Genomic DNA, 18,118 nt, shown 5'->3' on the forward strand with positions numbered 1-18,118 from the left:
CAAAGAAGCAGGAACTATTCCAAATGCAATCTTTCAAGGTTTTAAGTAAGCAGTGCAATCTGACTGCAGGTTTTGTCCTCTATCAGCTACCCATTAAAAATTATAAAACTGTAACTAGAAAATAGGTAGTCACAAGTCTGTATTACTATGCATAAGCAGTAACAATTCCTATCCCATTCAGATTTAGAACCAGAGCCACCTTGTTTGGTTTTTTTTTTTTTTAAAGAAATAAATGCATTATATGGACAAACATGTGTGTATAACACATAACCTTCCCATCCCAGAGTGCTGATTGCTTTAGGTATGACTCCTGAGAGGAGCTACTGTGAAGTATATCTGGAGGTAGATAAGTGAAACGTAAGAAGAAAGGTAGCTATACCACAACTGCTGATGTTCCTTGTAACTCTCTTCATTTCTTACAGGTGCTGTTGCATGATTTACCATGGAAAAATTGCTCTGCAGCATCCTGGTATTTGGAATGGCTGTGATGGTCAACGCTTGTCCCAAATACTGTGTCTGTCAGAACCTGTCTGAGTCTCTGGGGACTTTGTGTCCCTCCAAGGGTCTCCTATTTGTACCGCTAGACATAGATCGAAGGACTGTTGAACTCAGACTTGGGGGCAACTTTATTATTAATATCAGCAGACAAGATTTTGCCAATATGTCTGGACTTGTTGACCTTACTTTGTCCAGAAACACCATCAGTTACATACAGCCCTACTCTTTCACTGACTTGGAGAGCCTTCGGTCTTTACATCTGGACAGCAACAGGCTGCCTGACATTGGAGAGGATATTTTGAGAGGCTTAATTAACCTTCAACATTTGATTTTAAACAATAACCAGCTAAGCAGCATCTCTGATGAAGCCTTTGAGGATTTTTTGCTGACATTGGAAGACTTAGATCTCTCTTACAATAACCTCCGAAGCATTCCCTGGGAATCTATAAGGAAGATGATAAATTTGCACCAGCTCAGTTTGGATCATAACCTGATAGATTATATTACAGAGGGGACGTTTGCAGATCTTCAGAAATTGGCCAGATTGGACCTGACATCCAACAGACTTCAGAAGCTCCCCCCCGACCCTATATTTGCCAGATCTCAAGTAATTCCATTAGCCGTTACCCCATTTTCTCCACCTTTGTCTCTGAGCTTTGGGGGCAACCCACTGCATTGCAACTGTGAGCTCCTGTGGTTAAGACGACTTGACAGAGATGACGATATGGAAACTTGTGCTTCTCCACCAGGTCTAAAGGGAAGGTACTTCTGGTATGTAGGGGAGGAAGAATTTATTTGTGAGCCTCCTCTTATTACACAACATACTCATAAGTTGCTGGTTTTAGAAGGACAAACTGCCACGCTGAAATGCAAAGCCATTGGGGATCCCACCCCCATCATTCATTGGGTGGCCCCCGATGACCGTCTCATTGGGAACTCTTCAAGGACAGCCGTCTATGAGAATGGCACCTTGGATATCCTCATCACCACCTCCAAGGATTATGGGACTTTCACATGCATAGCAGCCAATGCTGCTGGAGAGTCCACCGCAACAATTGAGCTCTCAATTGTTCAGCTCCCCCACCTCAGCAATGGCACAGGCCGAGCAGCTCCACCAAAATCCAGGCTCTCGGACATCACCAGCTCCAGCAAGTCTACTCGTGGAGAATCAAAAGGCCCACCAGAAAGGGCTGTCCTGGTGTCAGATGTGACCACTACCTCAGCTTTGGTCAAGTGGACGGTGAGCAAGTCGGCCCCTCGGGTAAAAATGTATCAGCTGCAGTATAATTGCTCGGATGATGAAGTCCTGATCTACAGGTAAATGCAATTGCTGTTTTGTTGGCTGATGATGGCAGGGGGAGGAAACCAGGATACAAAGTCTTTTATGTCACTGACTTGACTTTGACCTGAGGTAGCACTGCCACCGGTAGCATTAGCAGTGTCTGATAAATTTGCACTGTGTCTGTTAGTTTATTTGTTGGTCTGCTCCTCACATACATTACAAATTCATAGTCATACATTACAAATTTCTATAGCACTTATTCTCTAACAATAGTTGTTTTTAGTAAAATTTCTGATTTAGGAAAAAATAGTACCACAGTTGGTAGCCTCCTTACTAAGCTTAACAAAGAAAGAAAAACTTGACAGGCTAGAAGTCAGAATTTTCCCTTTCCACCTCCTGTAGGTGGGATTGAAACATACTACTGAGAGAGGAAGCGATGTGGGAGGAAGTTTGTGCTGTCTACCCATAACACAGGCTCTAATTATTCTGCAGTTCAAGGTTCGGGATTGTTAGCAAGAGATTTTTCACCTACGTGAAAAAGCTCATTACTTGCTTCGCAATATCTGTTTTACACAACTGTAATGGCTGACAACTTTGGGGTGTTTAATGTTTTATGCTATATTAAATGCAAGAAGAGATAGAGATGATTTCAAAAGCAAGCCCTGAATGTTCATTTATGCTCCTCCAGTTCTACAACTCCTCTGACTTTTAATGATGTAAAACAAGAGTTGCTCTTGCAGTGAACCTAACTGGGAAATAGAAAGAAGCAATACATGATAGGGATTAAAAATGGGTAGGAAACTGTTTAACATCACAGCAAAAGAGTGTTACTGCTTTTTTGCTTCTGTCTTGGAAGAAAAATTGATGTAGAATGTTCCTGCTAATGATGAATCCCTAGAAACCACCCTTTCCTGCCTTTGAATTGCTGAAGAAGCAGTATCAGATACATTGAGCTGAAGTCTGTCGTTGGGTATGTGTGAGATACCAGCAGAAGTCAAAATCTCAGGGCACAGTAGAAGCAAACACATAAATAGCTCTAGCTGTACAGGCATCCTAAGGCCAGTGGAGAAAAATTTGATCTGCTAGAGGAATAATGAGGTTTGTGTTTTGCTTGTAATTTGTGAGCAATCTCTTACCAAAACACAATCAAAGCCATTGATTTCCTCAGTAAGATTGGGGTTGCTATCTTTTGACCTGCAAACTATTCTCCTGTTGCTTGAAGTGAGATCTGAGGCAGTGAGGTCAAGTCATGGTACTCGGACTCTAGATCCTAGAACACACCTTGCTATTTTCTTCTTTACCATAGTGTAGTTTTCTTTAACCTGAGAAAATCAAAACAAGAGGTAGTAAATGTTCATGTGACGTTTTTCATTCACCTTACTCCTACAATGAAATCTAATTTTAAAGTTGTTTTCAAATCTGGATGTTTAGTTGACACGGACAAAAATTTTTTTCCAGAAATACTTTTATCTCAATCAGTTGTAGAAGAAATAATAATTTATTTAACTGCTCCAAACTTAACTGCTCTTTGCCAAAAGAAGAAATATTGACCAGCAAATCCAAAGAACAATTTGTTAAAGAATATTTATTCAAATACTGAACAAAATATGAGGAAATTCAGTTTCACTTCAATTCCTCAATTATAAAAATATGTTGAAATAATCAAATCAGTTAGCAGGTGCACATTATTTGCCTTGTTCTGACTTAGGTACTGTGGAATTGTTGTGTTAGCTTTGGGACTTAAAACAAAGTGGAGTTAAGTAGAATGAAAAGATAAGATAAAATTAAGTAATGATAGAGTAATAGGAATGGAATGAAAGAAAGTATGCTAGTGTCAGTTTTTCCTGAGGCAAAGCTTTTGGCAAAAAACTCAACAGTAGTTAAGATCTTGAGCCCAGTGGAATTCTTAAAACCTACTCTGAAGGTTGTCCATAGTCATATGACCCTGGATAGTGAATGTGGCCTGGTGAACAGGAATATCTATCAACGCAACCAGAAAGAGATGTTAGTGGAAATTGTCAGGTGTTGGAAGTGATTGGATGTCTCAGTTTACTGAGGAAGAGGAGGATGGCCAGAGTAAATAAAGCAAACAGTGCAAAAGCAAATAGATAAAATCTAGTAGATGGAGGGGTGAGAATAGTGTGTCATGGGCAGAAATGCAAGAAAGATGCCATCTTGTCAGCCTGGTCTGGGGGAACAAGTGGATGTCAGGGTGTCAGACACCCTAAATTCTTATCCTGTCCCTACTTCTGCCTCTCAGTGAGATTTTGGCGTTCTGTTGGTTTACTTGGTTATGGCTCAGTTTTCCAGAAGCACAACAAGGACAGTGCTATTTCCATAAATATCCCACTGGGGCTTTTTGAAGATTCATTGATGATGCATAGCTCTTTCCATTCACGACTCTCAAAAGTCCTTCACCAAAGACGACAAATTTTATTTCTCTATATTTTGCACGAGGGAAAAATGAAGCATAGGAAGATGAAGTGAATTGTCCAGCATCTGAGAGTTAATCAGTGGTGCTCATAATATCAGAACGAGCTTTTATGACTTTCAACCAGGGAACCACTCAGTCCCTTAGAGTTAATTAACTAAAGCTGTTTTTCTTTAATTGGTCAGATGCATGTCACAGCAATAAGTGTGTAGAAAAACCTAAGGGAAAAGGATTTCTGTAGTGCTTTGCTCTATAAAATGCTGTGTATGTGCTAAATGGGTTTTGATACTGCTTAGCTGCTAAAATGATGAGCACTTAATATATGTTAGGGTACATTGGTATGCCAGGACTGAGCTGGCTGTGCTCAGCTTAAAGGAACTCACTAGTCAGAGATGTTGCATGCACAAAAGACAGAAGTTTTCTGCATTCTCTGCTAAGAATTTTTCCTAAACTTTGCACTCATAGTGAAAGAGTTAAAGCAGTTGTTCTTCCCTCCTCATTAATATTAACATCTCCCTTGATAGTTACCCAGGACACCAGCCCCATTCTCACATCTGTCTCAGCTGTGATCTTCCAGTTCCAGGAGCTGCAAATGTTGCAAAGGGGACTGGAATTGGGTGCAATGACCCCATCAAAATTCAAAGGTGTGGGAGATAGCAGCAAGTGTGTCTGTTGGGATTCCTGATTTCACTGAGCTGAAATGGTATCGGAATGTGAATACAATTCACAATACAGTGAATATCCACTGGATACAACAGTGGATTAACAGGAAGAGCACTGTTTGTCAGCTTCCCCCATCTGACCTTCCCTTGTATTTGCTTTCTCAGGGCCATTGCCAAAGTTAGCAGCAGGTTTTTATCTCTTTGAGTGGATTCAGGATGCATGTTTCTGATACTGATCTAATATGCACTGTCCTGGCTCAGCACTCTGTTCTACATGGCTGCCCAGAGTGAGGAGGAGAAACTGGAGGGAAGGGAGTGATAACTTGTGCAAACGTCTGAGAGAGGCATCTCAGTGAATGTCAACTTGCAAAGACCATGACTGCCCATAACATTAACACCATTCTATAACCTGAGGCTGCTCAAAGGTGACTTGCCTGTATCATCTTTTCCGCATCATTGGTGGAAGGGAACGTTCCCTCTTTACTGGAGCATGCAATTAACTCTTGGTTGTATCTCAGAACGTCCTTTTTGTGCCTTGACCTGTGCTCATATTGAAAAATATCCTACAAGAGGGGCCTGTGCTGGAGTTGAGCATCACACATAGGCAAACACTATTGCTTTACTGACCTATCTGTGTTCCCAATGAGCTCTTTCTCTCACTCTGACTTGTCCTTGCGCTGTTCTTAGTAATCCTGCTGTGAAGATAATGATATTGTTACACCTGGAACAGAACCAGGAATCCTCTCTTTCTAGGCAGAGTGAGAGGAAAGCTTGTTTTGCTTTTTGGTTTGGTTTTTTTTTAAATGCTTTTCTTGGGGTTTTTTTCCTAGTTTTATATTTTTTCCCTTTTCTGATTTATGTCGCTTATTCGTTCTGATTTTTCTTTCCTCTTCACTCTCCTTAATTGTCCTGTTCATCTTTGCACCATTCAAACCTAACCTAGATGGAGAAAATGGAAATTGTTGGCAATGTTATGAAGCCACATCATGTCTAGCAGGTGCCACAGACAGAAGATGATAGATTTCTGTCTATATCTTCTGTTCATATACACAGGTTATGAGAGCTCCCAAGTAGAAATTAAAATTTCTCTGAGAACTGCAAGTAATTTTTTTAACTGCTGTCATGTAACAAGGTCCTTTGGCTGGCACATGCAGCCATGGTTCATGCTGCTCAAATCCAGCAAGGTGGATATATGTGGGCACTGATGGGACCCTCAAATGCTGAGGGATTTAGTTTAATATCAGTGCGAGACCATTAACTTTGAACAGTCATGGCATTTGGGAAAGATACCTGAGGAGTGGAGGAAACCAATTATCAATCCTATCTTCAAAACAGGCAGGAAGGAGGACCCAGGGAACTACAGGCCAGTCAGCTTCACCTCAATCCATGGGAAGGTGATGGAGCAACTAATCCTGGGAGCTATTTCCAGGAACATGATGGACAAGAAGGTGATATAGAGTCATCAGCATGCATTCACAAAACAATGCTTGACAAACCTAATAACTTTTGGTGAAGAAATAACTAGTTTGGTGGACAAAGTGGGAGCAGTAGATGCCTGCTTTGACTTCACTAAGGCTTTTGACACAGTCTTATGAGTTCCTTGTAGAGAAGTTGAAGAAGTATGGGCTGGATGAGCAGTGAGGTAGATTTAAAACTAGCAAAATGGCTGAGGAAGAAGGGTTCTGACCAGTGCCAAGAAGTCTAGGTGGAACCAGTAACTAGCAGTATACCCCAAGAGTCAATATTTGTCCACAACCTATTTAACATTTGGATCTAGTTAATATCTTCATTAATGTCTTCTATGATGTCACAGAGTATACCTTCAGCAATTTTGCTGATGACACAAAACTGTGAGGAGTGCCAATAGACTTGTCATCCAGAGGGACCTTCACAGGCTGGAGAAATGGGCTGAGAGGAACTCCATGATACTCAACAAAAGGAAATCCCAAGTCCTGCCCCTGATGAGGAATAACCCCATGCACCAGATATGCTGGGGCCACCTGGCTAGAAAGTTGCTTTGCAGAAAAGTACCTGTGAGTCCTGGTGGACACGAGATTGAACATGAGCCAGTAACATGCCCTTGCCATATAGCAGGATAATGTTATTCTGGACTGCATTAGGAGGAGTGTTGCCAGGAGATTGAGGAAGGTGATCTTTCCCCTCTACTCAGCACTGTGGTGAGGTTACACCTGAAGTACTGTGTCTAGTTCTGTCTCCTCAGTACAAGAGGGACATGGGCATAGTGGAGAGAGTCCAGCAAAGAGGCACTAAGATGGTTAAGGAACTGGAGCACCTCACATATGAGGAAAGGCTGAGAACCCTCTGGCCGTTCAGACTGGAGAAGAGAAAGCTCAGAGGGGAACTCATCAATGTTTACAAATATCTGAGGAGAGGGTATAAGAGGACAGAGCTGGGCTTTTTTCAGTGGTGCCCAGTGCTGGGACAAGAGGCACCATTTGAGGTGACAAGAGGTGCACAGAAGATTCCATCTAAGCATCAGGAAACACTTTTTCAGTGTGAGGATGATTGAGCATTGGCACATGTTTCCCAGGCGGGTTGCAAAGTCTCCACCCTTGGAGATATTCAAAAGCTATCTAGACATGGTCCTGGGCAACTTCCTGTAGGTGGCCCTGCTTGGGCAGAGGGGTTGGACAAGATGACCTCCAGAGGTTTCTTATAACCAATCCTGAGTGCCGCTCAGGTGGGTACTTCCCTTTGACACTGTGAGCTAACCAATAAAGACAAAATATCTGTAAGTCTCCGTCTAGAAAAGTACAATACTATTTGCAAAGACCAGAGCCAAGTGAATGCTTAGACAAGGGTATGCTTAGACAATTACGTGGGTTTTTAAGGCAGCAGTTTTTCCATTCTTTCATCCTTTTCTGTAATATAAATCACCCTTTAACACCAATGACAGTAGATGTGTATTGTACCCATCACTTTAGCTAAGATCAGAAGTTTGTTACAAAATGCCCAACTGAAAATCACTTCTTATTTGAAGGAAAAACATTCAGGAAGAGTAACCAATGTCCAGCAAAGGGATGGAAGGTGACCAGAAGTCTGCAAAGCAACATCTGTCTTTAGACTCAGGGTTAAAGGAGCAAACATTGGGAGACCTGCTGTCATAGAAATCTTACCTGCTCCTGTGAAAGTTGAGTACCTTTTTCTCAGTCTAGATTATCTGTTAAAAACTGGTTTAGATGTTTAAAGAGCACCAGATTCATGATCAGTGTATCTTAAGCACTGACGTAATTAATTCATTTTGAATAAGGCATTGAACTGAAATCTAAAAATTTGGAAAACATTAGCTTGGACCTCATTTTTCCATCTGTAACCTGGGTGACAGCACTGCCTTGCCTCATAGGGATAAAAACATGAGAAAATATTGTGAAACCAGAGCCCACATAAATGAATAAGGAAACTGTTGCTTTGAAGTCATTGTGTGGTCTGAAGCAACAGGGATAGTCATGAATGATTAAGATGGAGCATTACATAACTGCAACACTTGAGTTCAAGTAAGGCATCTGGGGACAGAGTTTGTGTCTTTTTTTATGTGTAGAGCACCCTGCATGATGTGGGACCAAATCTCAGTTTTGGCCATCGGGCATTGGTGTAATATATAAATTCACCTCTATTTCAAAAGATGAATAAATCTGCAAGTGTTTTGTAGAGCTTCCCAAGTCATACTTAGCCTGCTGGCTGTGTTTTGAATTAAGGCAATGATGCAGCCACTTAAAAATGTGCATCTGAAGTGCAACACTGCCATTAGATTTATGAGAGATTTAGGTCTGTTTTATTTTGTGGTGTTTTGTACTAAGACTGATAAAAACAACTGTACAAATTAAGAATTACTGTAGCAGTATAGTGTCCCTAGCTTGTAAATTCAGCACTGGGATAAAAAGTATTTTATATATTTCTGAAAGCTTATTTTTTCCATATATATTTTATGTAGCAGGCAGTCTAAGCATTAAAATATGAATAAATGGCTCCATATCTCCAGTCTATTTAAACAATAGTGCCATGGATTTGATTACTTACACAATATAACAATGATTTACATTTACACAGCTCCTTTTACTGCAAGTGCTTTACAGACTGTGAATAGAGAACACTCCACCAACCATTGCTATCCTGTTACATCTCAGTTAAATCTTAGTTGCAGTTTGGCAGTAGGGTGATAGTGCAACTCCATTTTATGACCAAAAAATAACTTCAGCATTTACATTTATGGATATTTTAACCTAGATAGGAAGTAATTAACCAAATTTCAATTTCCCACAGCATAGTGGGATATATATACCCATGCACTCATCTAGTCATTTGCACGTTCATAAGAAAGTACTTTGTGCCTAAGGAGCTGCGAACTTCAGAAAGATCTAAGTTGTGTGAGTATGTTCTCTCCAACGGCAGTGCCACACTGAACACAAGTCATGCATCAGAGGGGATGCTGCTCTCTAGATTGCTAATGCTTCTTTCAATGAAAATCTGTTGTGTAGATGTCTATCAGCCAATGACTGAAAATGGAAGAATCCCTGCTCTGTTGTTGTTAGGGTAAATATTACCAAAAACCTGATGCTGTAGTAAAGCATGATTACATTATTTTTACTCTGAGACAAACTAGGAATACATAGTTAGTTCTGGTAATTTTAGAAAAGGAAGAGGATTAACTTATTCTGCAATACACTAACATCTATTCTTACCCATGATTTGGACAGTGAGTTCATACAGATGAAGACTTATGGGTAGATGCGTGCCACCTTCCTACCCTTTTTTCAGCTACACCGTTGTCTCCAGCCTGGTTAGGCACTGACCTTCCTCCATGGCTCACAGCCGGCACAAAACCCACTCCTCAGCCTCCATATGTGAGCTGAGTTACTCCGCTTGCATTGTATCCAGGATACAAACCTTGGTTTGGTCAAAGCATTTATATATTTAAACACTGAATAAAACAACCACTGGGAGAAAGGACATCACATGAACACATTAATCATCGTGTATTAATCATTTGTATTTCACAGGTTGAGACAGCAACAGTGTAAAAATAAAAAAGTGAAATCACAGTACCAATGCAGAGTAAAATTTAAATAAACAGAGCAGGGGAAAGTCTGACATGGACGTTTGGTACTCCAGGTCATTTGAGACTGGTTTGCAGCAGTAGCATGCATTGTCTTCTAGAGGGCTGTCAGCAAGTGCAGGATTGCTGAAAAGCATCAGACATAATGAAGAAGCTGCTTCACAGAAACATGTATTCTGGGACTATGGGGTTTTATTGGCTTCTGCTGGAAAAAAAAAATCATCTAGCCTTTTATTTTTATTTTGTCTCTCTCAATGGGAGAAGTACAGGGACAAAAGGTATTTTAGGGTTAGTTTTCTTTCTCTGTGTTTCTTTTTTCTTTTTTTTTTTTTTCCCCCTCTGCAATATGAGAAATCTTTGAAGAGTAAGAAAGAAAATATGACTAAAATGACAAAAATTGTATGTATCACCAGATAATGAAGTGGAAAATAGAACTATAACATATGAAATAAATATAATAAAAATATGAAAATAAGAAAAATTAAAGTAGATGTACATCTTAGTATTGTCACTAAAGTCATCCTAGATTGTTGTGACAAACTGTCATCCACCTGACGCTTGTACAGAAACTGATGAGAAATCTGTTGGTCAGAGACAGTCCAGTTCATCCCATGCAGAGGTAGACCATGATGATGATACCTGGACCGATATTTTCTTGCTTGATAACTGACACAGAACAGTAAAATACTAAAAGGCCACTTATCCCTGCAGGAGGTGTGTGTGAAGTATGTGAGGGCATGTGAGTTGCTGCTGCCTATGCCGCGGTGCCCCAGCAGAGCAGAGAAGGGCAGGACAGCACCTTTTGTTGGCTTGGAGGCATTCCCATGTCCTTCAAAGTTTAACAACTCCCAAATAACATTTTGTGAGGTATGTGGAGAATTTGTATGCTACAGCTGTACCTGCAAGCTCTGCCTCAGGAGCTGAATACAAAGGTAAAGAGCCTGATTCTCATCTCAGCCCGTGTTGTGCTGCTGGGAAGTAACCCCACCACAGCCATGAGTGTTGTAGAGGGTGGAAAGGAAATCAGAATCCGTTTTCAGCATAAGACAGCAGTACTCCTGTTTCATCTCTGCTGCTAATTATTTATTTAGCTCATGAAAGGCTCAACAGTTTTACTTGAGGGAAATTCAGGATGAGCTAATACTTGTCCATAACATCTGCTGCATCCCCACTCTTAGCTGCTCCGAATCCAAATGTCAGGAGCTGTTCCCCGCCCATCATTGCAATAACCAGCTACACATCTGATGCCAAAATGAACTATATAAGATTCTGATTAAACTTCAGGTGAGTCAAAAATCTGATGTCTAAATGAAAAGCTTTAACATATTCAGATTCATACCAATCCTGAATATTAAGAAGCCAGCACACAGCTGCACAGTTACCACTATCTTTCCTATTTTAAATTTAGGGCAGACTTGTAAGCAGTTCATGTGATGCTCTGTGGAAAAAAAAATGTTGCCTCTTGCTGACTGCTTAACAGTAACGTTTTCCCATGTCATTCGTAGTCATGAAAAGTAATAATAGCACTGACAGTTACGAATATTAACTGATCAAATGCTTGACTGGAGGCTTGACTCAAAGCCCTCAGGAATGAATAGCCACCTTGAACTCTGATGGGCTTTTGTTTAGCCTGAAAATCTTGCATTTTAGGGTTTACCCCTATTTTCTAGAGAGGCAGATGGAGGAAGAATGAGATTAAATAGTTTACTCAAGGTAATTCGGTAAGCCAGTGGAAGAAACAACAAGCCTAAAGAATCAGAGCTGGGAGTAGTCCTGATTTAGTTTTGAATATGTTCCTAGTAAAGTCCTTCCTCACATTTCAAATGTGATAATTTCCCCTCATAATGTCATGATTTGGGGAGAAAACATACAATTCTTGGTGTTGTTACTGTTGTTAAATATAGGTTATAAATCTTTTTGACTTGGGAAAGGCATCTTCAGTACTGTCCAACTCAGATCAGGGCTTTACTGTAAGCATGTACATATACAACAGAGGTGCATCGTCTCCTCAAAGGAATAGTGAAATCAATGAGGCTTGATTTCCTCCATAGGTTGTAGATTTAAGCACCCAATATGCTCCACTTGATGTCCAGGTTTTCACTTCAGGTGGTGCTTGCATCAGGTTTTCAGTGCTCTTTGTTCATCCAGTGCTGATCCATTGAGTTCCAGGTAGTGTCAGAGATCCACTCTAAGACCTTCCTCACTTTGGGTCACAGCTACTGATATCTGGATCCTTTTAGGAGACATGGAATAAAGTATCAGTGATCACAAAGCATGACAACTTCTCTTAACCTTTCTAATTCCACGTCTGAGAACTTCCTCCATCCCCTCACTTCACACTCTTCATTTTAACCGTGACACCAGCAAGCCAGATAAACTCCAGACTAATAAGAAATGTCCAAGAGTGGTGACCTTATGGCAAAAAAAACTACTTGCTTGAAGGAGAAGATGACTTATTTTTAGCCACAGATGTTTTGCAAGGGAGTTATAAAAGAAAAGCTTAAAAACATACTGTATTCCTAAAACATATTGAGTTCCTAAAATTTGCCTTGCTGGTTTGAGATCATTCTGCTTAACTTAGCTTCCACTCGCTCACGCGCAGGCTCCAGGCTGTGGGTAGGTGAGACAGAGGGTGCCTCCTCAGCCATCTGACACCCTACCCCGCACAGCTCCCCTCCAAAGTCACAGGATGCCTTTTTACCCATTTTAAAGCCATATTTGTTCCAGACTTTTAGTAGGAGGGACTTGGAGGAGGATACCTGCTCATATACAGCAGGTTCCGGATGCTCCTTGTCTCTCCGGTGCTGACCAGTTGAGTTCTGACTGTGGGCATTGCTTTGGGGTTCATGGAAGAAATTATGTTAATTTTTGGTGTAGGACTATTTTATCTATCAAATCCATGAGACAGGACAAGGATGATGGCAGGGAGAGGATAACTCAAATTTACAAACACAGTGAAAATCCAGTGCAGACTCACCTACCTAATCGCTGGTTCTGAATTTCCTATTATGCCCTCTCTCTTTCATACCAGCTTTCTGCCTGTATGCTCAGGATGTTTTCAGAAAAACTGTATTTTTTTTTTTTGTACGGTGATTGCATTGGTTAACCCTAACATAGTAACAATACAGCTTGTTTGCTTAGAGAAATTACTTAAGACTCATCATTTGAAAAACATAGAATTGAAAAAGACACACCACAGAAAAAAATAATTAAAAAAAGAATACACAAGGCTAAATAAATAATATAGTAAGTCTTCATTAGCTTTAGCTCTCACAAAGCTGGTTATTTTTGAGTTTACCTATAACAGATTTTGTGAGCAAAATATATGCACTTAGCATGAGGAAAAAACATTCTTTTCAGGTGATCCAGTTCAAGGTAAATGCAACATTTGTTTCTCATTTAAACCTATTTTGAGGCTTTAATTGAGATGTTGATGGTGAGTAGTCTGTTTTAATGCTCTGGTCAGAGAAGGATGAAAGAGGATTTTAGACAGGCTGAGGAACTTCAGATCAGATTCGTAGTCCATGTAATTTTTTGAGTGTTGTAGGTTTTCAATGAAGGCTTGTACAACAAGAAAGTAATTTATCTTTTTTTTGATCTTAAAAGGGCACAGGAGAAATGTAGCTCAAATTTTAAGTGGTAAAGAAAGTAAATGCAAGGTAATGGATGTCTTTGAAAACATGACATGAGTTATTTCATTGTCATATTACCCTTTCCCCCCCCCCCCTTGTCTTGTTCTACAGTCTAATATGAGGTCAGTACAGATGTGAACCTTGTAATCCACAACAATCTGTGATAGGACAAGCACAAAGGTAATCCAGTCCTAGCTGAGGATAACAGGCTGGTGTGCAAACTAAAGAAACCTTGAAAATGTAATGCAATTTTGAAATTTCTGTGTTTAAAACTAAAAGTGCTAATTTTCATAGCAGAGAAAAAGCAGCCCAGCCTTACGCTGATCTGCTCTACTGCCACAGCCTGCCCTGATGGCTCAGACTCACAGCATGATCGTATCAGGTCCTAGAGCCTTTGACAAGAATCCCACAAAGTGATGCCACCTGGAAAGGAAATGGGAATTGGCATCAGCCTTTAGCAGAGGGCACTGTGATGTGGAAGCAAAATTACCTGTGTGCCACAGCAACAGAGAGGGCTGCACTGGTGCTGGTCAAGAGAGAGATACCTAGCCTGGCATCCTTGGATGGGAAAAGTCTCATCCACTGGAGCCCACAGCTGTGCTTTAGGGTGACTGGAAAATCCCTGTAGACATCGAGGTAACATTACACCATAACCCCCTTCAGTTCAGCTGCTCCTGGTTTACAGATTAGCTTATTTGCAGATATGAACAGTTTGAGACAGCCAGCACTAGGTGTGAATTTGCCCATCTGTCCTCCCTCCCTTCCCTTTGCATCATTTTGAATTTGCCTAGGTTTAAATTTTGTAATAGATTTATTACCTCATAATTTACTTCATTTTGACAACAAAACAAAAGATCTGTTTTCTCAATTCAAAGCTTTTTTTTTTTTTTAAATTATCTATTTGATTATTTAATTGACTTGAATTGTGGAATTGGATCTTATTTAGATATCCCAAACCGTGCTCTGAATCCTTCTCAGAGCAGGGATTGCACAGGCAGTAGCTGCCCGACAGACATATGGGCAGCTGACAGCATCAAGGCATCCCACCAGCAGCTCTGTCGTCTGGCAGATTGCCTCAGAGAGTCAGGCTTGATGAATCAGTCCTTCTGCCAGTGCTGGGAGGGGGGCATGTCTGCACCTCTTATCCAGAAGGCTGCTGCAGAATGAGAAAGACACACAGCAGCGGTCGCTGAGCGTACCCGCGTGTTGTACTGCAGCATTGGGACGGCAGCGTCCAAGCGAACTTGTTTCTGTACCTAGAGGCAGAATTTCAGCTTGGTTACTCTGGGGCAAGGATGGGTCACTACCTTGGTGCCCACTCTTCTCTGCATGAAGAGATTCACAGCCTGGGAGTGTCGTGGGGAGGAATTTGGCAGTGCTGCCGAAGTGTGGCGATGGAAGGAAGGAGAAGGAATGAATGTAACTGGTTTGCAACCAGCCCGTCTCTCTGTGCCTCTTCCCTTTCATCCCTAAAAGGGAGCCAGATGTTCGCCTAAGCTGATCAGGGAAGGGAGCCAAGGGGACCCCTGCTTCTCTCCTCCACCCTGGATCTTTGCCGCTTCCTCTGGTTGCTGTTTTGATCAATGACGTTACAGTGCCTTGCTTTCTGAGCAGGCGGAAGGGGGAATGACCTGGCTTCTCCTGTCCAGGGCCTTGTAGCATCCAGGGTGGCTGCTGTCACAGGCTGAGCAGAGGGCAGTAACAGCCCCATCTTCTCTGGGTAGCATCAGACAGACCTGCACCCTCAGTGGCACTAGTGATGCTGCAACCTCCCTGCTAGAAAAACAGTGCAGAAGTACCTCTGATAGAAGCTTGGCCCCTGTACAATTTGCTTAGGGAGATGAGCCAATCGGGGACACAAGGCTGTATGTATGGCTAGTAGTTTAAATTCTATTTTCTTTCTCAGGGAACACTAGCATCTGTTATAAGGTGAAGGACGGTTTGCAAGGGGAAGGATGAAATAAACACTGAGAGCAGCATTCACATCTGTGAAGAGTGTTAACAAAAGCTTGAGGGACTGCAGCAATCCCATTTCAGGGCTCAGTACTACACCTTTGTACACCACCAGGCTGGAGAGTGGGATGAAGAGGTGGAGAGATCTTGTGCTGTACAATCTCTGCCTAATGGAACAGAGAAGGTTTTAACTGTTTGGTTTTGGTTTTTTTTTCCCCACTAAAACATAATATTGTTGTTTGTTTCACCCTTTGCTCTTTGTTTTCCCCATCCAGGCTCTCTCATGGTAGATAATTATATTGGCTGTGGTTTAATTAGCTAATTATGCCAGAGCTGGAGTATTTTTCAGAGTAAATCCTTTCATTTAGTTGTTCTTAAACAGCCTCCATTTGGGTTTTCTCCTAGAATTTTCTTCGTATTTCATTGTGTGGTAGCACAGGTGTTTATAACTGGTTTCATTGGGGTTTATGAATATGCTGGTTATCCAAGTGGATTGAAAGGAATAGCACTTTGGAGGGCAGAGGTGGCATACTCCTGGGACTAGCACATTAGCATAAAACTTCTGCAAAATTTAGTTGATATTTTGGCTTTAGTGTAGCAAATAATAATAATAATAATGATATAGCTTTACTCCAGAAAAACTGATTTTAACCTTCATATTAACAATTTTAAAGGACACATTTTATCTAGCAAGTATAAGGCTTTTTGAATTTGGCCTTTGCATCTCCGAACAAAACAAAAATTCCCCTTTCCTTAGCAGGCTTAGTTTGTCAATATATAAATCTTGTTTCTGTTGCTATCTGTACTGTAGGTAAAGATTTAGGTGCCCATTGAGGTGCTGAACTGGAGGTTACAGGTAAGTAGAATCAAAGATGTCTGGTCTTTCTTGGAAAACCCGAAGAAGAGAAGGAGTAGCCCAGAGAAGCAGGCAAGGAGAGCTGCTTCTTGATCTGATTAGCACGCATAGTGGTAAGGTTTACATTGCGCAAATGTGTGTTTCTTCCAGCGGTGCCTAACACCGACAAGTACTAAAACTTCCTGCCCAAATCCATGTAACCTTGCACTGGTGATGGCTGATCACACTTCTCCATTCCTTGCTATTTTATAGCTATTTGGTCAGAATTACTAGATGTTGTTTAACTATCGAAGGTGGTATTGAGCAAAGTCTTAGTAAGAATTTTTTCTGTCTCACTGCTTTCACTGTGTGTATGTAGGATTGTGCCGCAGACAATTTTCTCCTTTTTTGGCACCCCTTGAATGTGGCTAGTCACAGTAACAAGGCCAGGACTCTGAGGATACATTAGGGAACCTGCATTTATTATGAATTTAGGACTCTGCGCTAGCTCAAGGTGGCCAGGCCGTGATCTTACAGCTGCATGGTACTGAGAAGTTTCCAGCTTTGGTAGTCATCATGGGGACCCACCTCCTAACAGTTTGCTGGTCCTCATAGTTCCCCAGTTAAGACTGGATTAGCATGCTTGCTGAGCTTCATGTCCATCAGTTGGTGAAACTGTATATGTCAGCACTAGGATAAACCTGTTTTCTACCCCTCTTTATGTGATTTCAGCCCAGAAGCTTTCCATGTTTCAGGGAAGCAAAGGGAGCCCAGGAAAAGCCATAAACACAGTCCTTCTTCCTACTTAGAGAAAGTCCCTGAGGTCATGATCTGCAAGAGTCTTCAGAGTATTTTCCTGGCTTCTGCCATTTTCCTCTCTTGTGCTTAACGCTGGTTAAGCTTGTTGATGACAGGGAGGCATGTACTCAAAAGAGATACAAGTTGCTTTTCAAAGCAGGTCACATTTACTAGTTCCCAAACAAGTGATGTTATCTTGGGGAAATTTCGAAGTGAGTGCCTCGGTTTACCGAAAGCAAACCTTAATCTGCTGTAAAATGGGACAGAACCACAAAGTAATTGATTGTTCCTTACTTTGAACAAGGAGCAGATTTAAAAACTAATTTAAAAATACTCCACACTAGTTGGTCTCATAGTCATTGCAGCAGCATACAACACCTGTCTAGCACACCCTCCAACCACCTTCCTCTGCAGTGGCTATGAAGAAGTAAACCATATATCAGCTCAGTTTTATTTTCTAGCCCTGTTTAAAATTGAATGAACCCTGGAATATCTGTCCCATGGGAAATTCCAATATTGCAACATCTGTTTCTGTCAAGAATTGAGCTGAAAATTGTCCATAACGTTTGCTTTGTTTGCTTATGGAAAGAAAATTTTTAAAGTATTTCATTTGGAAATGTGGAACTGTTGCTATCAATCTCTTGGTGGATGTTACAGCTTTGGGAGTGACAGCCCCATCCCCACCATACATCATGGCCCTTGAGTTATTCTCCTTATGGAAGCAAAGCTCCATAAATTCAGCATATTCACTTCACACTCTCCCTCCTTCCTACAGAGGTCTTCCTTCCCTGCGTACTGTCACTGCTTTCAGTCCCTACAGGGGTGAAGGGATGGTCAGGGTGTAGCAGGAGGTGGGTTGCTGTCTGTGGGAAAGGAGCAGAGGGCATGGAAAGGGAGCGGAGCGAGGAGTCGGAAGCAGAGCACCCATCACAGGTGCCAGGGAAAGGAAGAGC

The 18,118-nt window shown here is 41.4% G+C and overlaps 1 protein-coding gene across 1 annotated transcript in view; it reads left to right on the top strand.

Moving 5' to 3' along the window:
• Positions 1-442: 442 nt before the first annotated feature.
• Positions 443-18,118, top strand: part of LRFN2 (leucine rich repeat and fibronectin type III domain containing 2) — a 41,142-nt gene continuing 23,466 nt past the window's right edge. Inside the window, exon 1 of the mRNA XM_010156420.1 lies at positions 443-1,815. Coding sequence (XP_010154722.1) covers positions 443-1,815 — 1,373 coding nt within the window. The remainder of the gene's footprint in view (positions 1,816-18,118) is intronic.

The sequence above is a fragment of the Eurypyga helias genome, unplaced genomic scaffold (assembly GCF_000690775.1).
Source record: "Eurypyga helias isolate BGI_N326 unplaced genomic scaffold, ASM69077v1 scaffold5400, whole genome shotgun sequence".
Taxonomy (NCBI): domain Eukaryota; kingdom Metazoa; phylum Chordata; class Aves; order Eurypygiformes; family Eurypygidae; genus Eurypyga; species Eurypyga helias.